The sequence below is a fragment of the Rhagoletis pomonella genome, unplaced genomic scaffold, assembly GCF_013731165.1.
Source record: "Rhagoletis pomonella isolate Grant_MI unplaced genomic scaffold, Rhpom_1.0 Rhpom_scaffold_00002, whole genome shotgun sequence".
Classification (NCBI taxonomy): Eukaryota; Metazoa; Arthropoda; class Insecta; order Diptera; family Tephritidae; genus Rhagoletis; species Rhagoletis pomonella.
In genome coordinates this window covers 50,028,000-50,047,243 of record NW_023458556.1, presented here as the reverse complement: position 1 = coordinate 50,047,243, position 19,244 = coordinate 50,028,000, and the positions used below count along the sequence as shown (strand labels likewise).

Sequence of the window (19,244 nt, the reverse complement as noted above, 5' to 3'; positions counted from 1 at the left end):
AGTTGTATTTTCTAGCTAAATGTAGGAGGGTTGCCACCTGTTTCAAAAGTAAAATTTTTAAAATTTTAAAATTATACAAAAGTCTTACGCTTAAAATACTATACAGTACAGAAAGAGCTTACTGAAACACAATTAAAATATTTTTGAGGTGCCTGAAGAGGGTGGCCACCTGTTTAAAAAGTTAAACTCAAATTATTGAAGCAAATCTTATTATTATAGCTCCGTTATGTTTGCGATAAATATTTAACGCCACGGTACAGGTAGCATATGACGGGTATAGAAAACGAATGGCTGCGTTAAACGCCAATTGGGCGGGAAAAGACTAATGCAAAGACAAGAATATAATCAAAAACAAATATAAAGATAAGATGAAGATGAAGATGAAGATGAAGATGAAGATGAAGATGAAAATGAAGATGAAGATGAAGATGAAGATGAAGATGAAGATGAAGATGTAGATGAACATGAACATGAACATGAACATGAACATGAAAATTAAGATGAAGATGAAGATGCAGATGAATCTGACGAACTGACAAAATTCTTTAAAGAAAAATTTTCACTGGAAATGGTTAATGGTGGAAATGATCCAACAACCAAAGGAGCTGCTACCATTGCGGGTTTTTCCAGAAATATTAAAAATATTGAAATAAAACATTTCATATCTTACTTTAGCTACCACAATCTGCATATGTGTTTTCAGCCACAAATAATAATTAAACTTTCCAGTTGGTTATAAAATATACAAAATTAAAGGTCGTAAACAAAATTTTAAATAAATATGTTTTTTGTATATTAGAAAATATGTACATGTGCTTGTGCATCGCACATTTCTTTCTTTCTGGTATTTCCTCAATTAAGTTTCACTTCCTCCGCGCGTAGGGACTACACGCACTGAGTTTTTTGTATAGTTTAAGGCAGGCTCTTCCTAAACTATGTATTTGTCAATGTTATTGTGGCTTATTAATAATAATAATAAGCCACAATAACATTGACAAAAAAATATATGTTTTTCGCTCTGATGCATCGCAACAAAAAATTTGTACCAAGAAGGAACTGTTATTGCAAACTCAATTAAAAAAAAAATTGTAAAAAAAACTAGTTTTTTGGATTTTTTATTTTAAATTTTTAGAAGCTTTACGTTGGTAGCTTTTCCCATTTTTATTCTTCCTAACCGGCCGTCTTCACATGATCGGTTCCGATACGAGTACATATGACTAAATACTCGAGTACCTCGACCAAGTGCCGATTATTTTTAGTACCAAAGAACGTAAATGTACTTTTACGTTTTTTGTCGCTTCTTAAACATTTACGTTCTTTGCATGCGATAATTATCTGTCAGAAAAGAAAAGAAACAAAGCCAATAAAAATTCGGAGTATTTAATAAAACGTGGCAACTCGCATTTAGTCTGCCATATTGGATCCGAGTGCAACGCTGTGTGCGGCAAAACGCCATTTTTCAATCAATTCTGAAAAATTTTTCTTGTGGCGTGGTTTGCGGCAATCTTCCGAAAAAGTGAAATTTATAAAAAACCAAGCAAAACCACAAGTTATTAACGCTTTTAAGATCAAGAATGGATAGTAAGTATTATCATAATGTTAAAATTTGCATTGGCTTTCAATGTTTGTATTGATTATAACGCAGGAGGTGGTTATGGTGGCGCTGGTGGCGGAGGAGGTTACAATAACTTCTCCGTACCACCGCCAAATTTCCAGCAGCAAATGCAACCAAAAAGTGGTGGCTATAATGACCAATCTTCTTACAACAAAGGAGGTGCATATAATTATTATTAATAACGAGAAAAAAAATGCATATGTACATATGTTCGTATTTTTAAGGTTATGATTCTGGCAATCGTGGTGGTGGTGGCGGCGGTGGATGGAACGATCGAGGTGGTAGTGGAGGCGGTAGTTATGGGTATGTATCTACTATCTATACATTTTTAAAGCAAAACAACTTCACAAGCTAAGGCCCATTGAGAAGCTAACACCTCCAGCTAGAACATAAAATGAGTTTCCACGGTTAAAAGTTTTTTCCTTTATGTTGGCAATATGGTCAAATGCAAGAGTTTAGGGTATATTTGATGGTCGGTCGGCATGTATGTATCCCTCAAAAGTAAATTTATATTTCATTAATGATCTTTGGGAATCTTGCTTCTCTACTGTTTTTTTTTTCTTTTTTTTTTGTAAAAAACAAGTATCAAGCTTATATATTTCCACATATCGCTACCTCAGAATGGAAAGTTGCTAATATTTTTTTTTTGTTAGTTTTAAAGCTATACAGCTGCTGCAATACAGTTCAATGTGAGCGTGAGCTTTTTATTTTGACCAGTATCTTTATTAACTTTTTCAATAATTGATACACCAAAGATAGAGAATTAAAATTTGTAGGTTAAAAACTAATTTAAAATGCATAATATGCCTTTTTTCAAGCTCACACTAAACTGCGTATGCAAAGCATTCTCATGTGAACAAGTTTTGACAGATGTGTGTGAGCGTCCATAAGAATACAAATGGAATTTTTTGGCTTTGCGAAAGTTCACGCTCGCATTGAACCGTATATCAAGTTTAAACAAATTTGGATTTCAGCGGGAAGAAATAAAACAAGTTCCTTAGGCCCCGTTCACAAGTCAGGCGTTTAACGCGCGTTTTGAAAACTTACATCAACAACTGCACCAGTCACGTTTAACGCGCGTTAGCATACAAACACCTTGAACAAAATGTAAAGAAATGTGTGGTCACGCGCGTTAAACGCCTGGCTTTTGGAAGCGATTTATTTCCCTTGCCACCTTTATCAAAATGAACGTTTTTACAAAAAGCAATTTTTCAATCTAAGCTAGCGATATATTAAATTGGGCAATAGCTTTTCTATATGGTTGACTCCGTTTCTCTTATCGCAAAATGCGTGGATCTAATGGACTTTTTTTTCACTACCTGGTTGTGATTACAGTTTTAACTAGGGTTATAGTTCTCGGTTGTTTGGCATTAAATGCCGTATCAACCAAGCTGGAATAACTTTTGTAAGGAAAGAGATATCGCACAGAAATAATGAGTGGGGCGTATCTGAGCTTTGTTTAAAAGGTTATTTTTTTTAATGGCCAACTGTAGGCCACGTATCCTGTATGAACAGAAAGATTGACAACAAAGTATTGGATAACTACAAAATGTTAACAATTCATACTATTCCAGAACGCTTCCGATACGTTAAGAAAACACTACTACAGCAATGGGCGCGTCAGTAACAAAGTTGATGCATTGATTGGTGGTTTTGATTGCCAAGTAAAAAAGCGCTGTATTGCATTTTGTTTTTACAGTAGTTAAATCGGGTCACTACTGTGTATAAGTACGTTTAGGAAGTAAGCCAAATATGGTTTACAGCCTAGCCGATATTTTTTTTGCTGAGAGTTATATGTATAGCGCGTTAAACTGCGGTACATATTGTGTATGGCATTCTTGTTCCGTTATCTGTTTAATAAATTTTTTGATAAAGAGTGTAAACAGGAATGAAATCTTCGGTATTTGACAATTTTTCTAAAAGTTATCTGGGTACATATACCTACTATTGAACCTGAACAGCTCGCTATTTGCATTATTGCAAACGGCGGCTCATGTCTTCTCAGTTAAAGAAAACCGGAGGTGGTTCAGTGAATCTATTTCCGCCAATAAAACGTTTACCAATTTCGACCAACTTTAATATGGGATATGTATTGCTACAAATGTTCATTTAATATTTAGTTGATTTCTAAACTTATTCCTTAAAATATCTAAGAGTTAATTTTCTTTATAAACGGATATATGCAAGGTTTTTCGGTGGAGAAGCAATAAATTCCCTTATTGTGTATAATTTTTTTATATATGATTCATTTGTCTCAATACAATTGTTTATGAAACTTCTCTAAAAGTAAATTTTAAGGCGTAAAGGTGTAAAGAGACAGCGATTGGTGTATATTTCAACCTAAGCAACTAATGATCTGGTTTTTAAATCTTAATGAATGGTTTAATTTGTTGCTGTATAAAGAATAGCAGCAACTAGCATAAGATATATGCCCGCGAGTCCAGTGTGTTGTTGATTAGTTGGGTATGATTAATGATCAGAAGATTCAAACTGTGTTATATTAATATCACCGCAATATGATGGATCGTCAACGTCGTCTACAGAAATGGGGAAAATAATGGTTGAGTCTTAAACTGAAATGTCAGATTTACGTTATCCGACGGGCGGCTTGAGAATGGTACTTGCTTGTGTATGCGACATTAGACATTTAAAAACTTTCAGTTACCTACACACTGCAAATCACAGCACGCATATTTAAATGAGTCTTGATATCCTATTTTAGAAATGGAGGCGGCAGCAAGGACGGCTACAATAAAGGTAAAATAAAAGCAAGCCATATTGCAACAAATAAATGAGTAAAGTATAAATCAATTCATTTACTACTTACAATTCTTAACTGCGTTTACGTAAAATAAAATACTGTATGACTAGCATTTCCATAGAGCATTGAATCGAATGTATCAATTAAAACGGGTTTGTATAGAAATTTTACATTTTCGATTTTCAATGCTGTCAATTTTGCAGTTAAGGAAGTCAAAAGGATGCGGAAATTTTTATATTTTTTTTTTTTGGTAGGCAATTCCAATAATTAAAATTCTTTACAACGTGTGTGTCAGATTTGCGAATATGGTATATTGTGAAAAATTTTATTATAAGGCATTAAATTTGATGAAATAATGTTTATTTTGGGTTGAATATCATGGTATTAATTTTTAAGTGTTTGTAATAAGGTTTCAAACTTCAACAGTTTTTAAAATGGGAAAAATGGTAAAACTGCTTTCCATTTGAAAGTTATTATTCAAAACAAAATATCTATTTTTTAATCTCGCATCTTACGAAAAACTCCCAGTATCACAAGTGCTTTTTCTTGAACTGAAAGCCACTTATTACCCAATTTCTATTCACACATGAAGAGTATGAACAAATCACGTTTAAAGATGTATAAAAAGGGTGAATTGTTTAAAATTAGTGTTTCGACGCATGATGTACATATATTCACAAAAAAGAACCTGAAATACGCCTTTCTAAATTTTACGAACAACAATACTATATTTTTAACCGACTTCAAAAAAAGGAGGTTTTCACGTCGTCGGATTTTTTTTATGCATAACTTTTGGTCACGTCAGCCGATTTCGATAATTCATTTTCAGTCAGAAAGTTTTTCAGTTCAGAAAGGTAGTCTGACAGGTTCTGCAACTCACCTCTGAGTGAATTTTACTCTAACTCGCTTTGAATTCAAATTGGCAAGGGTTGAAATTCACTAGGAAATGAATTACAGAACCTGCCTGAGTGTCTCACAGGTGGTCTCATACTAATTTGGTTTAGATCCGATCATTGGATCATGAATAAATTAACGGTACTCCTAAAATTTTATATGAGAATTGAGTCGGTTGTGTTTTTTGCTTAAAATTTACTTGGTACATATATCTGAGCTTTTATATAAGACGGTACCCGAAATTAAATGTGAATCACACTGCTCTTCGTTTATGTTTCAATTGTGTTTCTTGAAGGTCAAACACTCTCTCATATTTTCCAGTCATCGTATAGTACGTTAAAATAATGGTTAAAAGTAGCTTACAAAAATCTAGTCTTAAATTCCACATTTCATAGTTGAACAAAAAAAAAAAACGTATGAAGTCAGAACATTGCTAACATCTATGCATAATTTTAGGCGGGTTTGGTGCCGGCGGCAGCGGCGGTGGTGGTGGTGGCGGTGGCGAAATGGTTACGCAAGAAGATACAATTTTTGTCTCTGGTATGGATCCCTCAACCGATGAATTGGCCATCGAAACCCATTTCGGTGCGATCGGCATTATAAAGGTAGGTTTCCAAATTGTCTGTTTCATCATTATATAATGCTGTTTATAAACAAAATCGTTTTATTTTTTAAAATTGATTTAAATTGCAGAAAGATAAGAGGACAATGAAGCCTAAAATTTGGTTGTACAAGCACAAAGACACCGGGCTCTCTAAAGGGGAAGCTACTGTAACCTATGATGATACTAATGCTGCCCAGTCGGCGATCGCTTGGTTTGATGGACGCGATTTCAATGGCTGCTCGATTAAAGTTTCTTTGGCACAGCGCCAAAATAATTGGAAAGGAGGTCGCGGTGGTGGTAGCGGCGGCGGTGGTGGTTTTGGTGGTCGTGGCGGACCCGGTGGTGGTCGTGGTGGGGGCGGCGGCGGCCGATTTGATCGCGGTGGTGGCGGCGGCGGTGGACCGGGTGGGGATTACGATTCGGGACGAGGCGGTGGCGGCGGCGATCGTGGAGGTCGTGGCAGAATGGGTGGTGGCGGCGGTGGAGCCGGTGGCGGTGGTGGCGGTAATGTACCACAACGCGAAGGTGATTGGAAGTGCAGCAGTTGCAATAATACAAACTTTGCTTGGCGTAACGAATGCAATAGGTAGGTTTATAGCGGTGCTTGACGTCGAAATAAATCTAAAGTAATATACATTTTATTTTGTAGATGCAAGGAGCCGAAAGGCGATGCAGGAAATGAAAGCGGTGGCGGCGGGGGCGGTTACAGCAGTGGAGGTGGCGGTTATGGTGGCGGTGGTGGAGGTGGCTTCGGCAGCGACCGCGGCAGTGGTGGTGGCGGTTATGGCAGTGATCGTGGAGGTGGTGGCGGTGGCTATGGAAATAGAGACCGCGGAAGTGGTGGTGGCGCCGGCGGTGGTGGGGGCTTCAACCGATTTGGTGGTGGTGGACGCGGTGGTGGTGGCGGCGGAGGAGGCCGTGGAATGGGCGGCGGTCGTCGCGATGGCGGTGGTGGTGGTGGCCCTGCTAGAGGAGACGGTGGCAATCGGCCTAGACCCTATTAACTGTCGTTTGGTTCGTTTACCGGTTTTACGTTATATGTGTATTTAACTTTAGAAAACATTTTTTTAAGTAAAGCGAATATGTTGTAAAATGATCATAATTACATATTACAGCTACACTCAAATATCAACAGTTTGTAAAGAAAGTATGGAACATGTATTAAAAAGTATAATGACGAATGTATATTACGATATACCAATTACTTTCCAAATAAACAATCGTCGGAATGTTTTAATTTCAATGACAAAATAATATATGTATATATATTTTTTTTGATTCGTAGGGTGTTGAGCATCGCTCTGTACATTGCTTTGTCGAACGGATAGTCTACGTACGGTTCAATGTCTTATTCGCGCAGGTGTCATTTCACGTGCATGCGCAACCACGGTCAATTGCCTAATTGGAACTTAGTTGCGTAAATAAGACATTTGCATCAATTATAGTTTAGAAATAAAAGAGACTGATGCTTTGGCTTGATGCATTTCTGGGGGGAGGGCTACTCTGTAATGCGATGCGAAAGCCAAATACGTCGTATGGTTTATGCTGTGGCGATTGCCTATCACATCGCATTACAGAGTAGCCCCCCGAACGCACGCCATATTTTGCCACTGTCCGACAGATTGCCTCATAAGTTCTAAGCAGGGTCTCTGTCGGCTTCCCAGGTAATGCCGGCTAGCGACTTGAGGACTTTGTTCCTGGATCGCAGTTTGTTGCTGGTGGCTGAGGAATGCGAGGATAAGGAGAACAGGCTGTCAAACGCACACACAGGACTTGGGTTGCTTGGTTGTCGGTATTTTACGTCTAGATCAAGCCTGAGCTCGGTCTAAGTGGTGGAAAGTGTGACGGCAGATTTTGCGGCGAAGATGTAGAAGAAACTTGATAGATCGGTGAGATAGTCGGTTATTTTCCCGCAAAGGCTTTCGAGGTAATCATCAACATAGCTTGCAAAGTTGACTCCGGTTGGTGGCGGAGGGAGTTTCGAGTTTCTCCACGTAGAGGTTAAGCATTGTCGGGGAGCGTACGCCGCCTTGGAATAGCCAGGGTTCGAATCGTAACATACGTTCACGGATCGAAAACCATACGAAAGAAAATTACGTGATACCGTCAGTCGTATAAGCTGAATGGGATAAAAAGTACGTTCACGTATGTCATAATCCGAAAGATGTGTTTTTACGTGGCGAGTAGTACGATATCGTATGCGACTATTCGAGCCCAGGTTTAAATCTATGCTACTTGAACTCGTGGTTACAAAATTCGACCGATGATTGGCGCCCACAAAGATAACAGGTTATCCTCCGTTTCATCCTTGGTGGAGGCGACAAGTCCGAAACGTCTGTGCAGAGGGTCACGTGGTTCACGGTGCCGAGTGCCTTTGACAGGTCAACTTGGACTAGGACCGTCCTATTCTATCAAAGGTTCGGCGTTGGTTCAAACCCTCGCTGATCTGTGTGGTGATGGCGCTCAATGCTGCGGCTAACTTGAGATGTTTCGTCAGGCTGGGGGGAGTAGTGTTGGTTTTGCAAGTGAGGATGGGAGGATATGAATCTCAGCCTCCTTGGTTTAAGAATGGGAATGATCCAGCACATTTTCCACATCTCGGGGATGATCAGGGTGGACAGCTACAAGTTGAAAGCATCGGTGATGTACTCGACTCCCGCAACTCCTGGCTTTTTCCGTATGCATGGAGATTCCGTCTGGGCCTAACGCCTTAGATGCTTTGGCGTTGTTGACAGTTGCCGCGTCTCTTCTGTGGTAAAGACGATGGTGTGTCTTGGGGCGAAGTTTGTCTCTCTCTGGGTGTGCAATGAATTGTCGGCTGAAGAACGCGCGCGCGTCCTTTGATCCGATGTAGTGATGCCAAATGTAAGGACCACATTGTCCTTACGCTTAGTCGGATGGGAGAGAGACTTGACTGGTCCGCAGTTTGTTTGCTCCGTCAGAGAGATTGCAGGCCTTAAGACGCTCATTCCACATTTTCCCGTTATATTCATTGACCAGGTTTCTAATGTCACTATTCAGATCTCTGATGATACGGAGATCCCCTGGATTAGCCCGGCGGATTCGATCACGCCCGTCCGCGAGTCCCGCCGCTTCTGCGGAGACGCCTATGAGAACTTTGTTAATCCTGCTGCTACGTTGATGATCCTGCGGATATTACGCTCAGCTACGCGCGCACAAGATGGTAGTGGAAGAGCATTGAATTGAGCCGATATTGAACCGCGTTATGCAATATAAGGGCTACGCTGCCTCATGAGCCACGGGCACGATCTCTCCGGAGAACGTTGAACTCGTCCTGACTGTGACTGTTCGAGCCGGAGTGGAGTTTGGTCTACTGGGTCGCCGGGGACTACGATTTCATCTCTTGAAACCAACTATCTCAGTGATCTTACTCTGTAGGCCGTTGTAATTAAACTGGTTTCACTGGTCTCTGGTGATGGCTACGAGCGTGGTGAATGAGTACTGGCACGCTGCCTGCGGTGCCTGTGGTGCTTGACGCGCTGGTCTCAGGCCGGATGGTCTTACTGCTGGTGTTGGTGCTGGCGCCGGCGTGGGCGTGGCCGACGATTGTTGAGCTATCGTTGGCACTGGGTGTTGTGGCTGCAGTGAATGCAGTACTGCATTCAAAATGGTATGTAAAGCCTGAGCAGCGTTTCAGGTCGCACCAGGTTGTTGCATGCGTTGCACCTAACCGTGGAACAACCTGACCTTTGTGGATGTCCTGGGTTGCCTACTGGGAGTTGGCCCACTGGTTGATGGTTGGGCGGGTGTCAATTGTGCGGAGCGGCGGGTTTGTTTTGGTGGGTTACTACTGTAGCGATGGTGCTTGGTGGGAGTATGTGCTCCGCCAAGTCAATCCGGTAAACGTACAACCGACCGGAATTCGACAGGGTAAGAGTATGATGTGCATTTTGGAACGAATTATAGTAATCTTTTGCCAAATATGGTTTGAAGTCAAACTAGTTTTAGCGCCATGCCATCTTCGTTATAAATGTTCGTTCTTTAATGGAGATTGTTCAAAATAATTTATTTGCGTGTTCAGAAACTTAAATTTTGAGATCTCCTCGGCGTCGCCCTAGCAATGTCCTTAAACTAACCAAAAATCGATTTTTTTCATGAGATGACCTGATTTCAGATTACGATATTTGGTAGATAAGTTATTGTTTTGAGTAGCCGCTTTCCATCCCCCATTTGTATGCTCGATTTAGGTCGGACCAAATGGAGAGGAGTGTTAGTTGGGTTGGGTTGAGCGGGAAAAGTGGTTGGTGTCATAGGGTAACCTCTTCCTACAGTTCGTAGAGATGCCTCCGGACGAGCCTACTACTTACTGAGCATGATGTTGTGTTCCCTTACGGGCAGCACCTGAGCCTCGCTGCGTAGCTGATGTTCTGACGACATTACCTGTGCGGAGTGCTTAGTTGTGGCAGGTCTGCAGCTTCGCTCACTGTGGCCGGCTAATTTCCTTGTTAATATGTTGCCAACAACGTTCCTTTGTCTTTGGCGCAAGTGCTGCCGGCGATCTATTTGAAGACTTTGTTTCCGCTTTGTACTATTTTGGCAGTTGCGGTAGTGTGCACTGAGAGCAGGGGCTCACGTCTTTCGTCCATGTGTAGAAAATGATTTCTGAAGGGGTAAGGCTCCTTGTTTCCATTTCCATTCGTCGTGGAAAATGTCGAATGGTCTATCTTCTGAGCCAAGTGTAGTCCCTACGATTATACGAATTGACAAAATACTTTAGCCATGAACGTATTCGACGCGGGTCCCACTGCTGGTATAAGAGTAATAGTAAGACCTCCTCTGCGATGGAAAGACTAAGTGGAGAAGGACTAGGCATTTTTAATTGACGCCAGTTGGCTGAGAAGAGAAACGATTGGTTGCTTTATTGGACTTGGCCAAAACCGCTTATGCTAGGCGCACATTCGATTGGATGGGCCGTCCGATTTCAGTCGACTGATATTTATGTACGTCCAAAACGACGCGTACACTTGGCGCGGTTATTAGTCGACTGCATTTATGTATGTATATGTACAAATCTGGTTTTCATAGTGATAGAACTTTTTGGAAAAGTATCGATACCGGTACTCAATTAGAGCAATCTAAAGAAGAATCGATGCCAGTACTCATATTTGCAAAAAAGTATCGATAATACTCGTACTTCCATGTATTTTTGAGGCAAACGGGAAAAGTAAACACAAATCAGATTACTTTACTTTTATGACCTATTCCTATTGGTAAATTTAATAGACATTGCTTTTAATAGCTCAAATCTGATCGAAGAAGCATTTCTAAAGAAGTTTTTTTTACAGACATTTTATTCGAGAATGGGCTGGATTACGAATTTACAACGAAGGTAGAATACATTAAATAACCAAGCTCCGTTTCGATGGAGAATGGCCAAGTTATCGAGCCGTAGACCACCCTCTTACCCCATTCATTATCTCGAAAGTGAGGCAAGAGATTTGTTTTCCAATAATTTAAGAATTTTTTACCGAGCCCAATGTTTAAATGACCTCTACCTCTTCTTCTATGTCGTGTAAAAATTTCATAGTTGTACGGAATACCAATAGGTCATTTGAACAAGATATGTATTAAATTTTATTATGGAAGTATATAAAAATTATTAACTTTAGAGCCGTTTTTCTAGAGTTTTTGGTTTTTTGAGTTATGACAGCATTGATGGAAATTAGCGTTATCTTCATTTACACGGCATTCATATTGCATATCGAAGATAATTTTCGAACGTTCGCTACAATGTTTGTTGGGTAATTTTAAAAAAAATGTTCAATGTAATTGAAAACAAAATTTGTATGTAGTTTTTAAAAAGTTTACTTTGCAAGTTTTTAATACGTCGATTCTTTTTGGTATTCGCGACATTTACTCAGTACTTGTCAAAAAGCATCGAGTTCTCGATACTACTCAGTACTCATGAAAAGTATCGATACTCTGTACTCGGTACTCGTATAGTTCTATCACTAGGTTTTCATTTAAATTTCGAACGCAGTGAAATGTTCCGCCGATACCGGTTGCAGTGTGCGCGTAGTTTCAGGCGATTGCAGCGCCAAACAGGAAGATGAATTATTACATATTTATTTACATACATACATATTTATGTAAAAATGTGGTTTGAATTAAGGTTAGTGCCTTATTGGCGCCAAAAACCCATGCAACCGGATGTTAATAGTTGAAGGGCCCAAACAAAACAGCATCAAATATTTGCTTAAATTATACATATATTAAATAGCGCCAGCGATGCACCAAAAAAACGAAAAGCAATATCCCAAATCAAAACAAATACATGTTAACTTATATTCCTTTTATGAACAGGTATTTTACGAGTTTTAAAAGCGTGACTATAGCTTAAATTAACTATTCGCTTTGATAAGAGAAACAAACAAGTAATTTTTAAGCAAAAAAACAAAACCGACTTCAATCCTCATATAAAAATTTAAGGTTATCGTTAATTTTTTCACGATCCAATTATCGGATATAAACAAAATTAGTATGGGACCACCCTTGAGGTACCACCCTTCCGATGAAGAAAGAATTATCGAAATCGGTTAACATGGTCCACAGTTATGCGGTAACATACATAAAAAAATATATATATTCCGGCGAACTGATAATCTCCCCCTTTTTTGAAGTCGATTAAAAATTAAGAAATTAAATATGGTTCATAGTAATAATGTGCGTTATATATATGTATTTTCACTACTGTTTTCGAGCGAACCGGTATGAAGTGGCATATGTATGTACACTCATACATATATACATATATGTGGTATATACGGGTATAAACAAAATTATGTAAATTTATTGTAGATACATAAAATTATTATGTTAATATGGCTTTGTAAATGGGCATGTAATCAAGTACCCATCTGCATACATAAATATGTACACAAATGACCTTCGATAATTTTTCAGCCAGTTAAGCTATGCATTTTCATAACATCCAAACTTTTTTCTCTACATTTCCACCTTTACAATCAGCGTATCAACATAAATTAATTAGCTATTAACGAAATTTTGTCAGCGGATAAAATTTACGAGCGTTTATTTTTTATAATTATAAAATACATAAAATCGCACTTTTATAATGTAACGAAGTATTTAAAAATTTAAATTGTGTGGGAAAACGCCATCAAAGTTTTATCAATTCATACAGTTGGTATACAACAATTAATTTTTAGCAAAAAAAAACCGACTTAAAAAAAATATATATATCTAAACCAAATTAGTATGGGGCCACCTCTGAGATATTACCTTTCTGTTGCAAAAAGAATTATCGAAATCGGTGGTCCAAAGTTATGCGGTAACATACATAGAAAAAAACAAAAATGTTCCGACGAATTGATAACCTCCTCCTTTTTTGGAAGTCGGTTAAAAATACAGATGGAAAAAACACATATCTTCGCCATATTTGGGATGTTTGGTTATCTGTAAGACTGAACGTCATATTCTACTCATCAAGCTTATTAACTGCATAAGGAAATCTCCAAAAACGTAAATTTTGAGTTACATCTCTATATTATTAAACGTGCGATATATACGTAAAGAATTTCGCAACGTTTAAGATTTTAAACGATATTGGCAATCAATTATGTTCTCATTACTAGAGTGATATCTATCGGCAATATTTCTCTACGAAATAAGAAAAAAGGCGTATTAGCAATTTTAGCGTTTTCCCAGCCTTCGTTTTAAATAGTTTAAATTATTCGTAACATGACTTTTGTGAAAAATTCTATACTTGTCTATAGTCTAAGAGCCAGTGAACAGCAGACTGCATGTAATTTACCAAAGCCCAAATTTTCTTCAGTCGCGCCTTGGTACCTCCTCTACTTGGAAGGGAGACTACATAACTAAGCCCGGCTGCGGTCCATACAGAGTCACGCAGGTCGTAAATGAAGAAAATTTAGACCAACTTCGAAAGTATTTTAATAAGTCTACAATTTAAGTATTTTAATATTCAGGCTGCATTTCTTTATTCATTCTGAACGTTTGGAATAAACATATTTGTTTACTTATTCTTTAGAATGTTCCTGATGATATGCTAACGTATATTTCAAACGCATTCTGTTTATTCTGGCTGTGAAATGGGATTATCTGGAAGTATAAAGAAACGCAGCCTCAATATTACTATTAATCCAAAATAATAATGGCAGGCAATTATGGCGGTTTTGAGAACATGGCAGACACTTTTGAAAATGTCAACATAATAAATAAATAAAAAATTCAAAAGCATTCTGGAATTTTAATATTTTACTTATTGTAGTATTAGAAGTCTGTATTTATCAGGGCAGACATTCTGTCCGGTAATAACATCCCGGCAGACAGCGAAACCTAACCAATAGCCCGAGCAAACGTACACATATAATGTACATCAGACCGATACGATAGATAAATCTTTGCAAATTTTTAAGCTTACTTTTTTACCGTTATAAAAATGTTCGTCCTTGTCGAATCCTAAAAATACCCATAATCTGGGTGAGTCCAAATCAAGTTTTCTTCATAATTGTTTTCTTTATTACTCGGTTCAAAAGTGTGATACATGGTTGGAAATATAGTTTTGACTACTGTATATCTTTCTCAGATCATTTTGACTTAGATGTCTTCTTTACCTACTAAGTTCAAATAACTCAATTTCTATCCCATTAAATACGACTTCACTCTTCATAAAATATTCATGTTAATAGGTAACTCATACGCCATGACATCACATCCGAGCAACTTATGAGGCAGCTCAAGGGTTGTCCAGCACAAATTTGGCTTAGATCCCAGATCCAGTGACTTTATTTGTTGCCCATCGCAGCCGAGTATTTCTAAGCGGACGCGTTTGTTCCCAGGTGCAGGATTTATCATACCAAATATGAAGAGAAAATCTCACACATGGATAGACGAAATTTCAAATAGTCGTCTGATAAAACCTAAACCAGAATTCCTTGTTGACATAAAGAAACTGGAAGTAAAATTTAATAGCTAAATTATTAAAGTTAAGCTCTGATGTAAATATACTACATAGTAGAATCAAACTTTTTTATGTCTAATAGACTTTAGTATTAAGTATTTGATTAAAAAAATAAATGCTCAAAAACATTCGGATAGTAAAAGCAAGAAAATTGTCGAAAGGTTTTTATAAATGAGTGTGTAATTTTGCGTAAGTATTCATTTCCACATTTACATTGAAACGAAAATGCAATAACTAAAATGAAGCTGATTCTAATGAGGTTTTAAATATTTTCATATTCACAAAAACTTTCATTTCAAAGATATTGAGTTTTATCAAATATGGTAAATGCATAACAAAGGGTTAATTTCTTTTTTTACTTTTTTTGACATTACAGTTAGCTATGAGAGAGCTCGGCTGAATTGTCGCTTCTACCTTGTTGAATATGCCTTGGAACATGATACAATAATTTTTAGAAGGTAATTTCACTTCAATGTTTTGACATAAACCGTCTCTGTGAAAACACACACAATGTGGCCACTGCTGCGATATAGAGCTTGGTGATTTTCGCTTGTTATTCTAGATATTTTTAGAACATATAATGATAAATTTCATAACTGATCATTTCACTTTTAATATACTACATATACAGGCCGATTGTGAACAGAAACTATCCGGGAGTTTTCTCTCTTTTCCCTTTCCTCTTATCATGAATAAAAATTCTCTGAAGATTTTTTATATTAAATGGCGGAGTTGAGCTCTCAAGAAAGTGTCAAACATCGTTTTCGAAGTTCGAATTTCCTCCTCCCAAGTTTTCGGGGAAAATGCTACTCCTGGGAGTTTATTATTGAGGGATTTATTTCTCGGGAGAAACAAATTCCCGGAGAACAAACTCCCCGGGGGTATTAAGAATTGGCCTGATAATGAAATTATGTACTTGAAAACCGTTTATAGGGCGAATTCACGATTCAGCGAAACAAAGGTGGCGCCTTCCGCGGACCGCTAGTCCTCTCTTTCTCGATTTGACAGCATCCACCCTTTCGCTGACGTCACTTTATTATTTTTTCGTACTAGTGATGAATACTAAATTTTCATAATGTACCTAAAATTAGATACACGTACCTAAACAGTAAACATGTATTTTTATGTGCATACATTTTTGGTAGTTGGTGGACTACATCTTCCTTTGCACAGCTTCTTCGCTGTTCATGATGCAGATGCAGTTAATGGGGGTTGCACAGAGTGTAATCAATTCATTCATTGAGTGGTAAATATTTACATTTATGTATGTCTTCTTAACTTAATAAAGTTGGAATATTTGAAATGTGCCATGAAAAAAAGGTTCGGACTATATCAGACAGTTCGCGCTATGCTTAGCCTAAATACCAGTGTTCAGGCTTAAAATTCCTGAACAAGCAGTTTTCAATTGTTTGGCTGTCGTTGCAGACCCTTATTTAATGTTCCCGCCACCTTTCGCCAATGATGTGGCCATTTGCATCTTGTCTGATTAATTTTAACTCCCATTTAAACATCGTTATCGACGTTATCGACAGCCAGCAAATGACATTTGATCGATCCAGTTAGTGTTAACTAGACGTGGTGCAAACGGTCCTAACTATTGCAAGGACTTCCGATTACAAAACCGTTGCCATTATACCCAAGAGCCCAGAAAGGCATCTGATTTGATATATCCATGGCCCTCTTGAAAGAAAACTAACTATTTATCGTAATCGATATTCGTGTCACAATCGAAATGATGGCATAAAAAGTAAGCTTAAGCTCCGACTTAGTTCTTGCACTGATAAGTTCAAAAATTTGTACTGAAAATCGCGTCGGAGCTTGAGCTCACTTTTAATGTACGAGGCGTAGTACTGATTGCGCCTATAATGCTACGATTTACATTCAGCTCGGCGTGAGTTTTCCAACTTTCTATCCAGAGTTACCCGTAGATACTTCACTTCTGCGAAGACTTAGTTTTACGTCTCTGTCATACCGGGATTGACAGCCAGACCACGCATAGTGCATTCATCTAGCTCCGGATTTCTCAGTGCCTTTATTCAAAGTCCTGCATTTCCTTTAATAGCGAGTCCACTGCTAAAAACACTTTAAGATGCGAGAGTACAACACCCCAAGGGCATCCTCTCCCAAACTCTGCCATGTTTCAAAGGTCATCTTCCACTCCTTCTGGATAAATGGAGTGTATCCACCTTGCGGCTATTTCGTCCACATTAGCGGCGAAACACACCATTAGGTAAATACCATTTGACCCGGCATACCGAAGTATGCCCATAATCTCCTTTGAAAGTGGACGTTACCCGCCATTGCAGTCAGCGTTGCCAGGTTGACGTTTTTAACGTCATTTGGACGTTTTTTATATCCTGTTGACGTTTGGACGTTTTTTATGTAAAAAATTACGTTTTTTAACTTCCCAGTAATTTTTCTCTGTTACTAAATCTTGTAAGTAGCTTTGTTTTTTGCAGCAGCTGCTTCAAAAAAATATTTATTCTTTGGACACAGATGACTTAACCCTTATTTAAGCGCATAAAGAAAATTACACAATTAGTCGCATGGGGCCCCTTATTGAAAATGTAATGAACGTAAAAAGGCTGAAATATTGCTACATATGTTCCTTCTTAACAGGACGTAATTTAGCATTGTCGACAACAGACCACTTAACCAAATGTTTACAAGAAGAAAAAAAAATATTAAAAATCAACGCGATTATTTAGCACCTTAAAACTTGCACATTATTGCCCTGGAATTTAATGGGCTATCAACCTGCATACTCAAAAAAATTCTAAAACATCTGAATAAAAAGTTGAAAATCTAGCTGTTATTTTGCCAATTTTTTATAATTTTTGCACAAAGTTTGAAATGTGGATTTATATTTTGTTTGTTATATAATGAGCTAGGCTTTTATGGAAAAATAATAAACATTAAATAAACAAAAAAGAAACAGCCGAAATCGATGACTTAATGAGCTGATCACAAGTGCATGTATAAAATGATTTTTATATTAACGATCTCAAACCAGTTTAGAATGAATTTTAAATGTGAGCAAATGACATTTTAATATACCTTACGTACATATGTAGCTTTGTATACGATGAAAGTTTAATAAGAACAATTCTTTGTGCATACATTTGAAAAAGACGTTTTAGGGTGGAAAATTACGTTTTTTCAGACCAAGAGGGACGTTTTCTCATGCCGAAGACCTGGCAACACTGATTGCAGTGCACGATTTTTGTCGCAACAACATCTTGGGAATAGAAAACGATCTAAGCATCGTGCATTCGACCGAACGCACGCACTATAATGCTTACCAAGGCGAATTTATATAAGGTGGTGTTACTAGATCAGCTGATTTTGTGTATGTGTTTCGCCTCACGGCTTCCTCCCCGCAAACATATTCTGAGCGTTCAGAATATATGAGTCCGAAGGGAGTCCTAGGTAGGTAAGAAATATGAGTTTCAAAAACCAAAATTTTTTTACTCTTATATGAATCTTTTAGGACTCATATATGATCCAAGTTATGAGCCAGCACCTTGTGCCATTATAAAAACAATAAAGATTTGAAATTTATATCCAAACTTGTTTATACAGAAATTGAAAATAATTAGAAAACAATAAATGAACAAAATTTAGCTGTAGCTGCTGCTATTGCCTGCATGTTGGAATGTGTATATGCACGTAAGTATGTATGCATGTTATTTGAAAGGAATTTTCGCTGAATGCTTTTGCAAATAAAGTGCGTTCAATAAGACTCAAGGAACAACCTAAAATAAGAGTCCGAATTTAGTAATTTATGAGGCTGATTAGAGGCTCGAAAAGAGTCTGAAATGATTCATATATGAGGCCAATAATTGTTTTAAAAGAGTCCAAAATGAGCCGTATATTAGGCCAATAAGAGTCCAATATGACTCATATTGAGGCTCATTTGTTGTAGGAATTTAAGCTCATATAAGTCGACCTTCGGAGAAAGGGAAACACCCTCATATCGGACTCTTAAGTGAGCTCATTATGAGCATAATGGCTCCGAAATAGGACTCCTTAAAGACTCATTTATGACTCCAAATGTTTGCTGGGCTATGTCAAATTGAAAAATTTTGTTTGAATTTCCACACACACTCTTACAGATTTTGACAGTTTATGCCGCCAAAGCAAAAACAAAATACATGTAAGTTTTTGTTATTGTACTCCTGCTATCACCTTATATAAATTCGCCTTGATGCATACCCAAGACCACAGATACGCCTACGCCATACCCATGAAATAACAAAAAACTTATTACTTCTTTTGAGCATGCCACAATTCGCGCATCGACGAGGCGAACGCTTCGAGCTTGGGTACAGTTACAATTTATTGAGCTGAACTCCAACGCATACGAAGAGTGAGAGGAGAACTAAATTAAGATGCGAAATAAAAA

The 19,244-nt window shown here is 37.9% G+C and overlaps 1 protein-coding gene across 3 annotated transcripts; it reads left to right on the top strand.

The window, feature by feature from the left end:
- Nucleotides 1-1,412: 1,412 nt before the first annotated feature.
- LOC118733776 (RNA-binding protein cabeza) lies at nucleotides 1,413-7,132 on the top strand. 3 transcript variants are annotated; one of them, XM_036463331.1, is made up of 7 exons: nucleotides 1,413-1,581; nucleotides 1,646-1,774; nucleotides 1,840-1,918; nucleotides 4,338-4,372; nucleotides 5,727-5,875; nucleotides 5,964-6,460; nucleotides 6,524-7,132. In XM_036463331.1, the coding sequence occupies exons 1-7, from the start codon at nucleotides 1,575-1,577 to the stop codon at nucleotides 6,876-6,878; spliced, it is 1,251 nt and encodes a 416-aa protein (XP_036319224.1). In that variant the 5' UTR covers nucleotides 1,413-1,574; the 3' UTR covers nucleotides 6,879-7,132. The 3 variants fall into 3 exon arrangements, with proteins under 3 accessions (XP_036319224.1, XP_036319223.1, XP_036319225.1); XM_036463330.1 differs by having other exon boundaries at nucleotides 1,414-1,581; nucleotides 1,634-1,774; XM_036463332.1 differs by lacking the exons at nucleotides 1,413-1,581; nucleotides 1,646-1,774; nucleotides 4,338-4,372 and having other exon boundaries at nucleotides 1,900-1,918.
- Nucleotides 7,133-19,244: the final 12,112 nt, after the last annotated feature.

Coding starts and splice junctions, on each gene's coding strand:
- LOC118733776 (XM_036463330.1), top strand. Junction 1,775..1,839: donor ATCTTCTTACAACAAAGGAG/GTGCATATAATT, acceptor CGTATTTTTAAG/GTTATGATTCTGGCAATCGT. Junction 6,461..6,523: donor TGGCGTAACGAATGCAATAG/GTAGGTTTATAG, acceptor TTTATTTTGTAG/ATGCAAGGAGCCGAAAGGCG.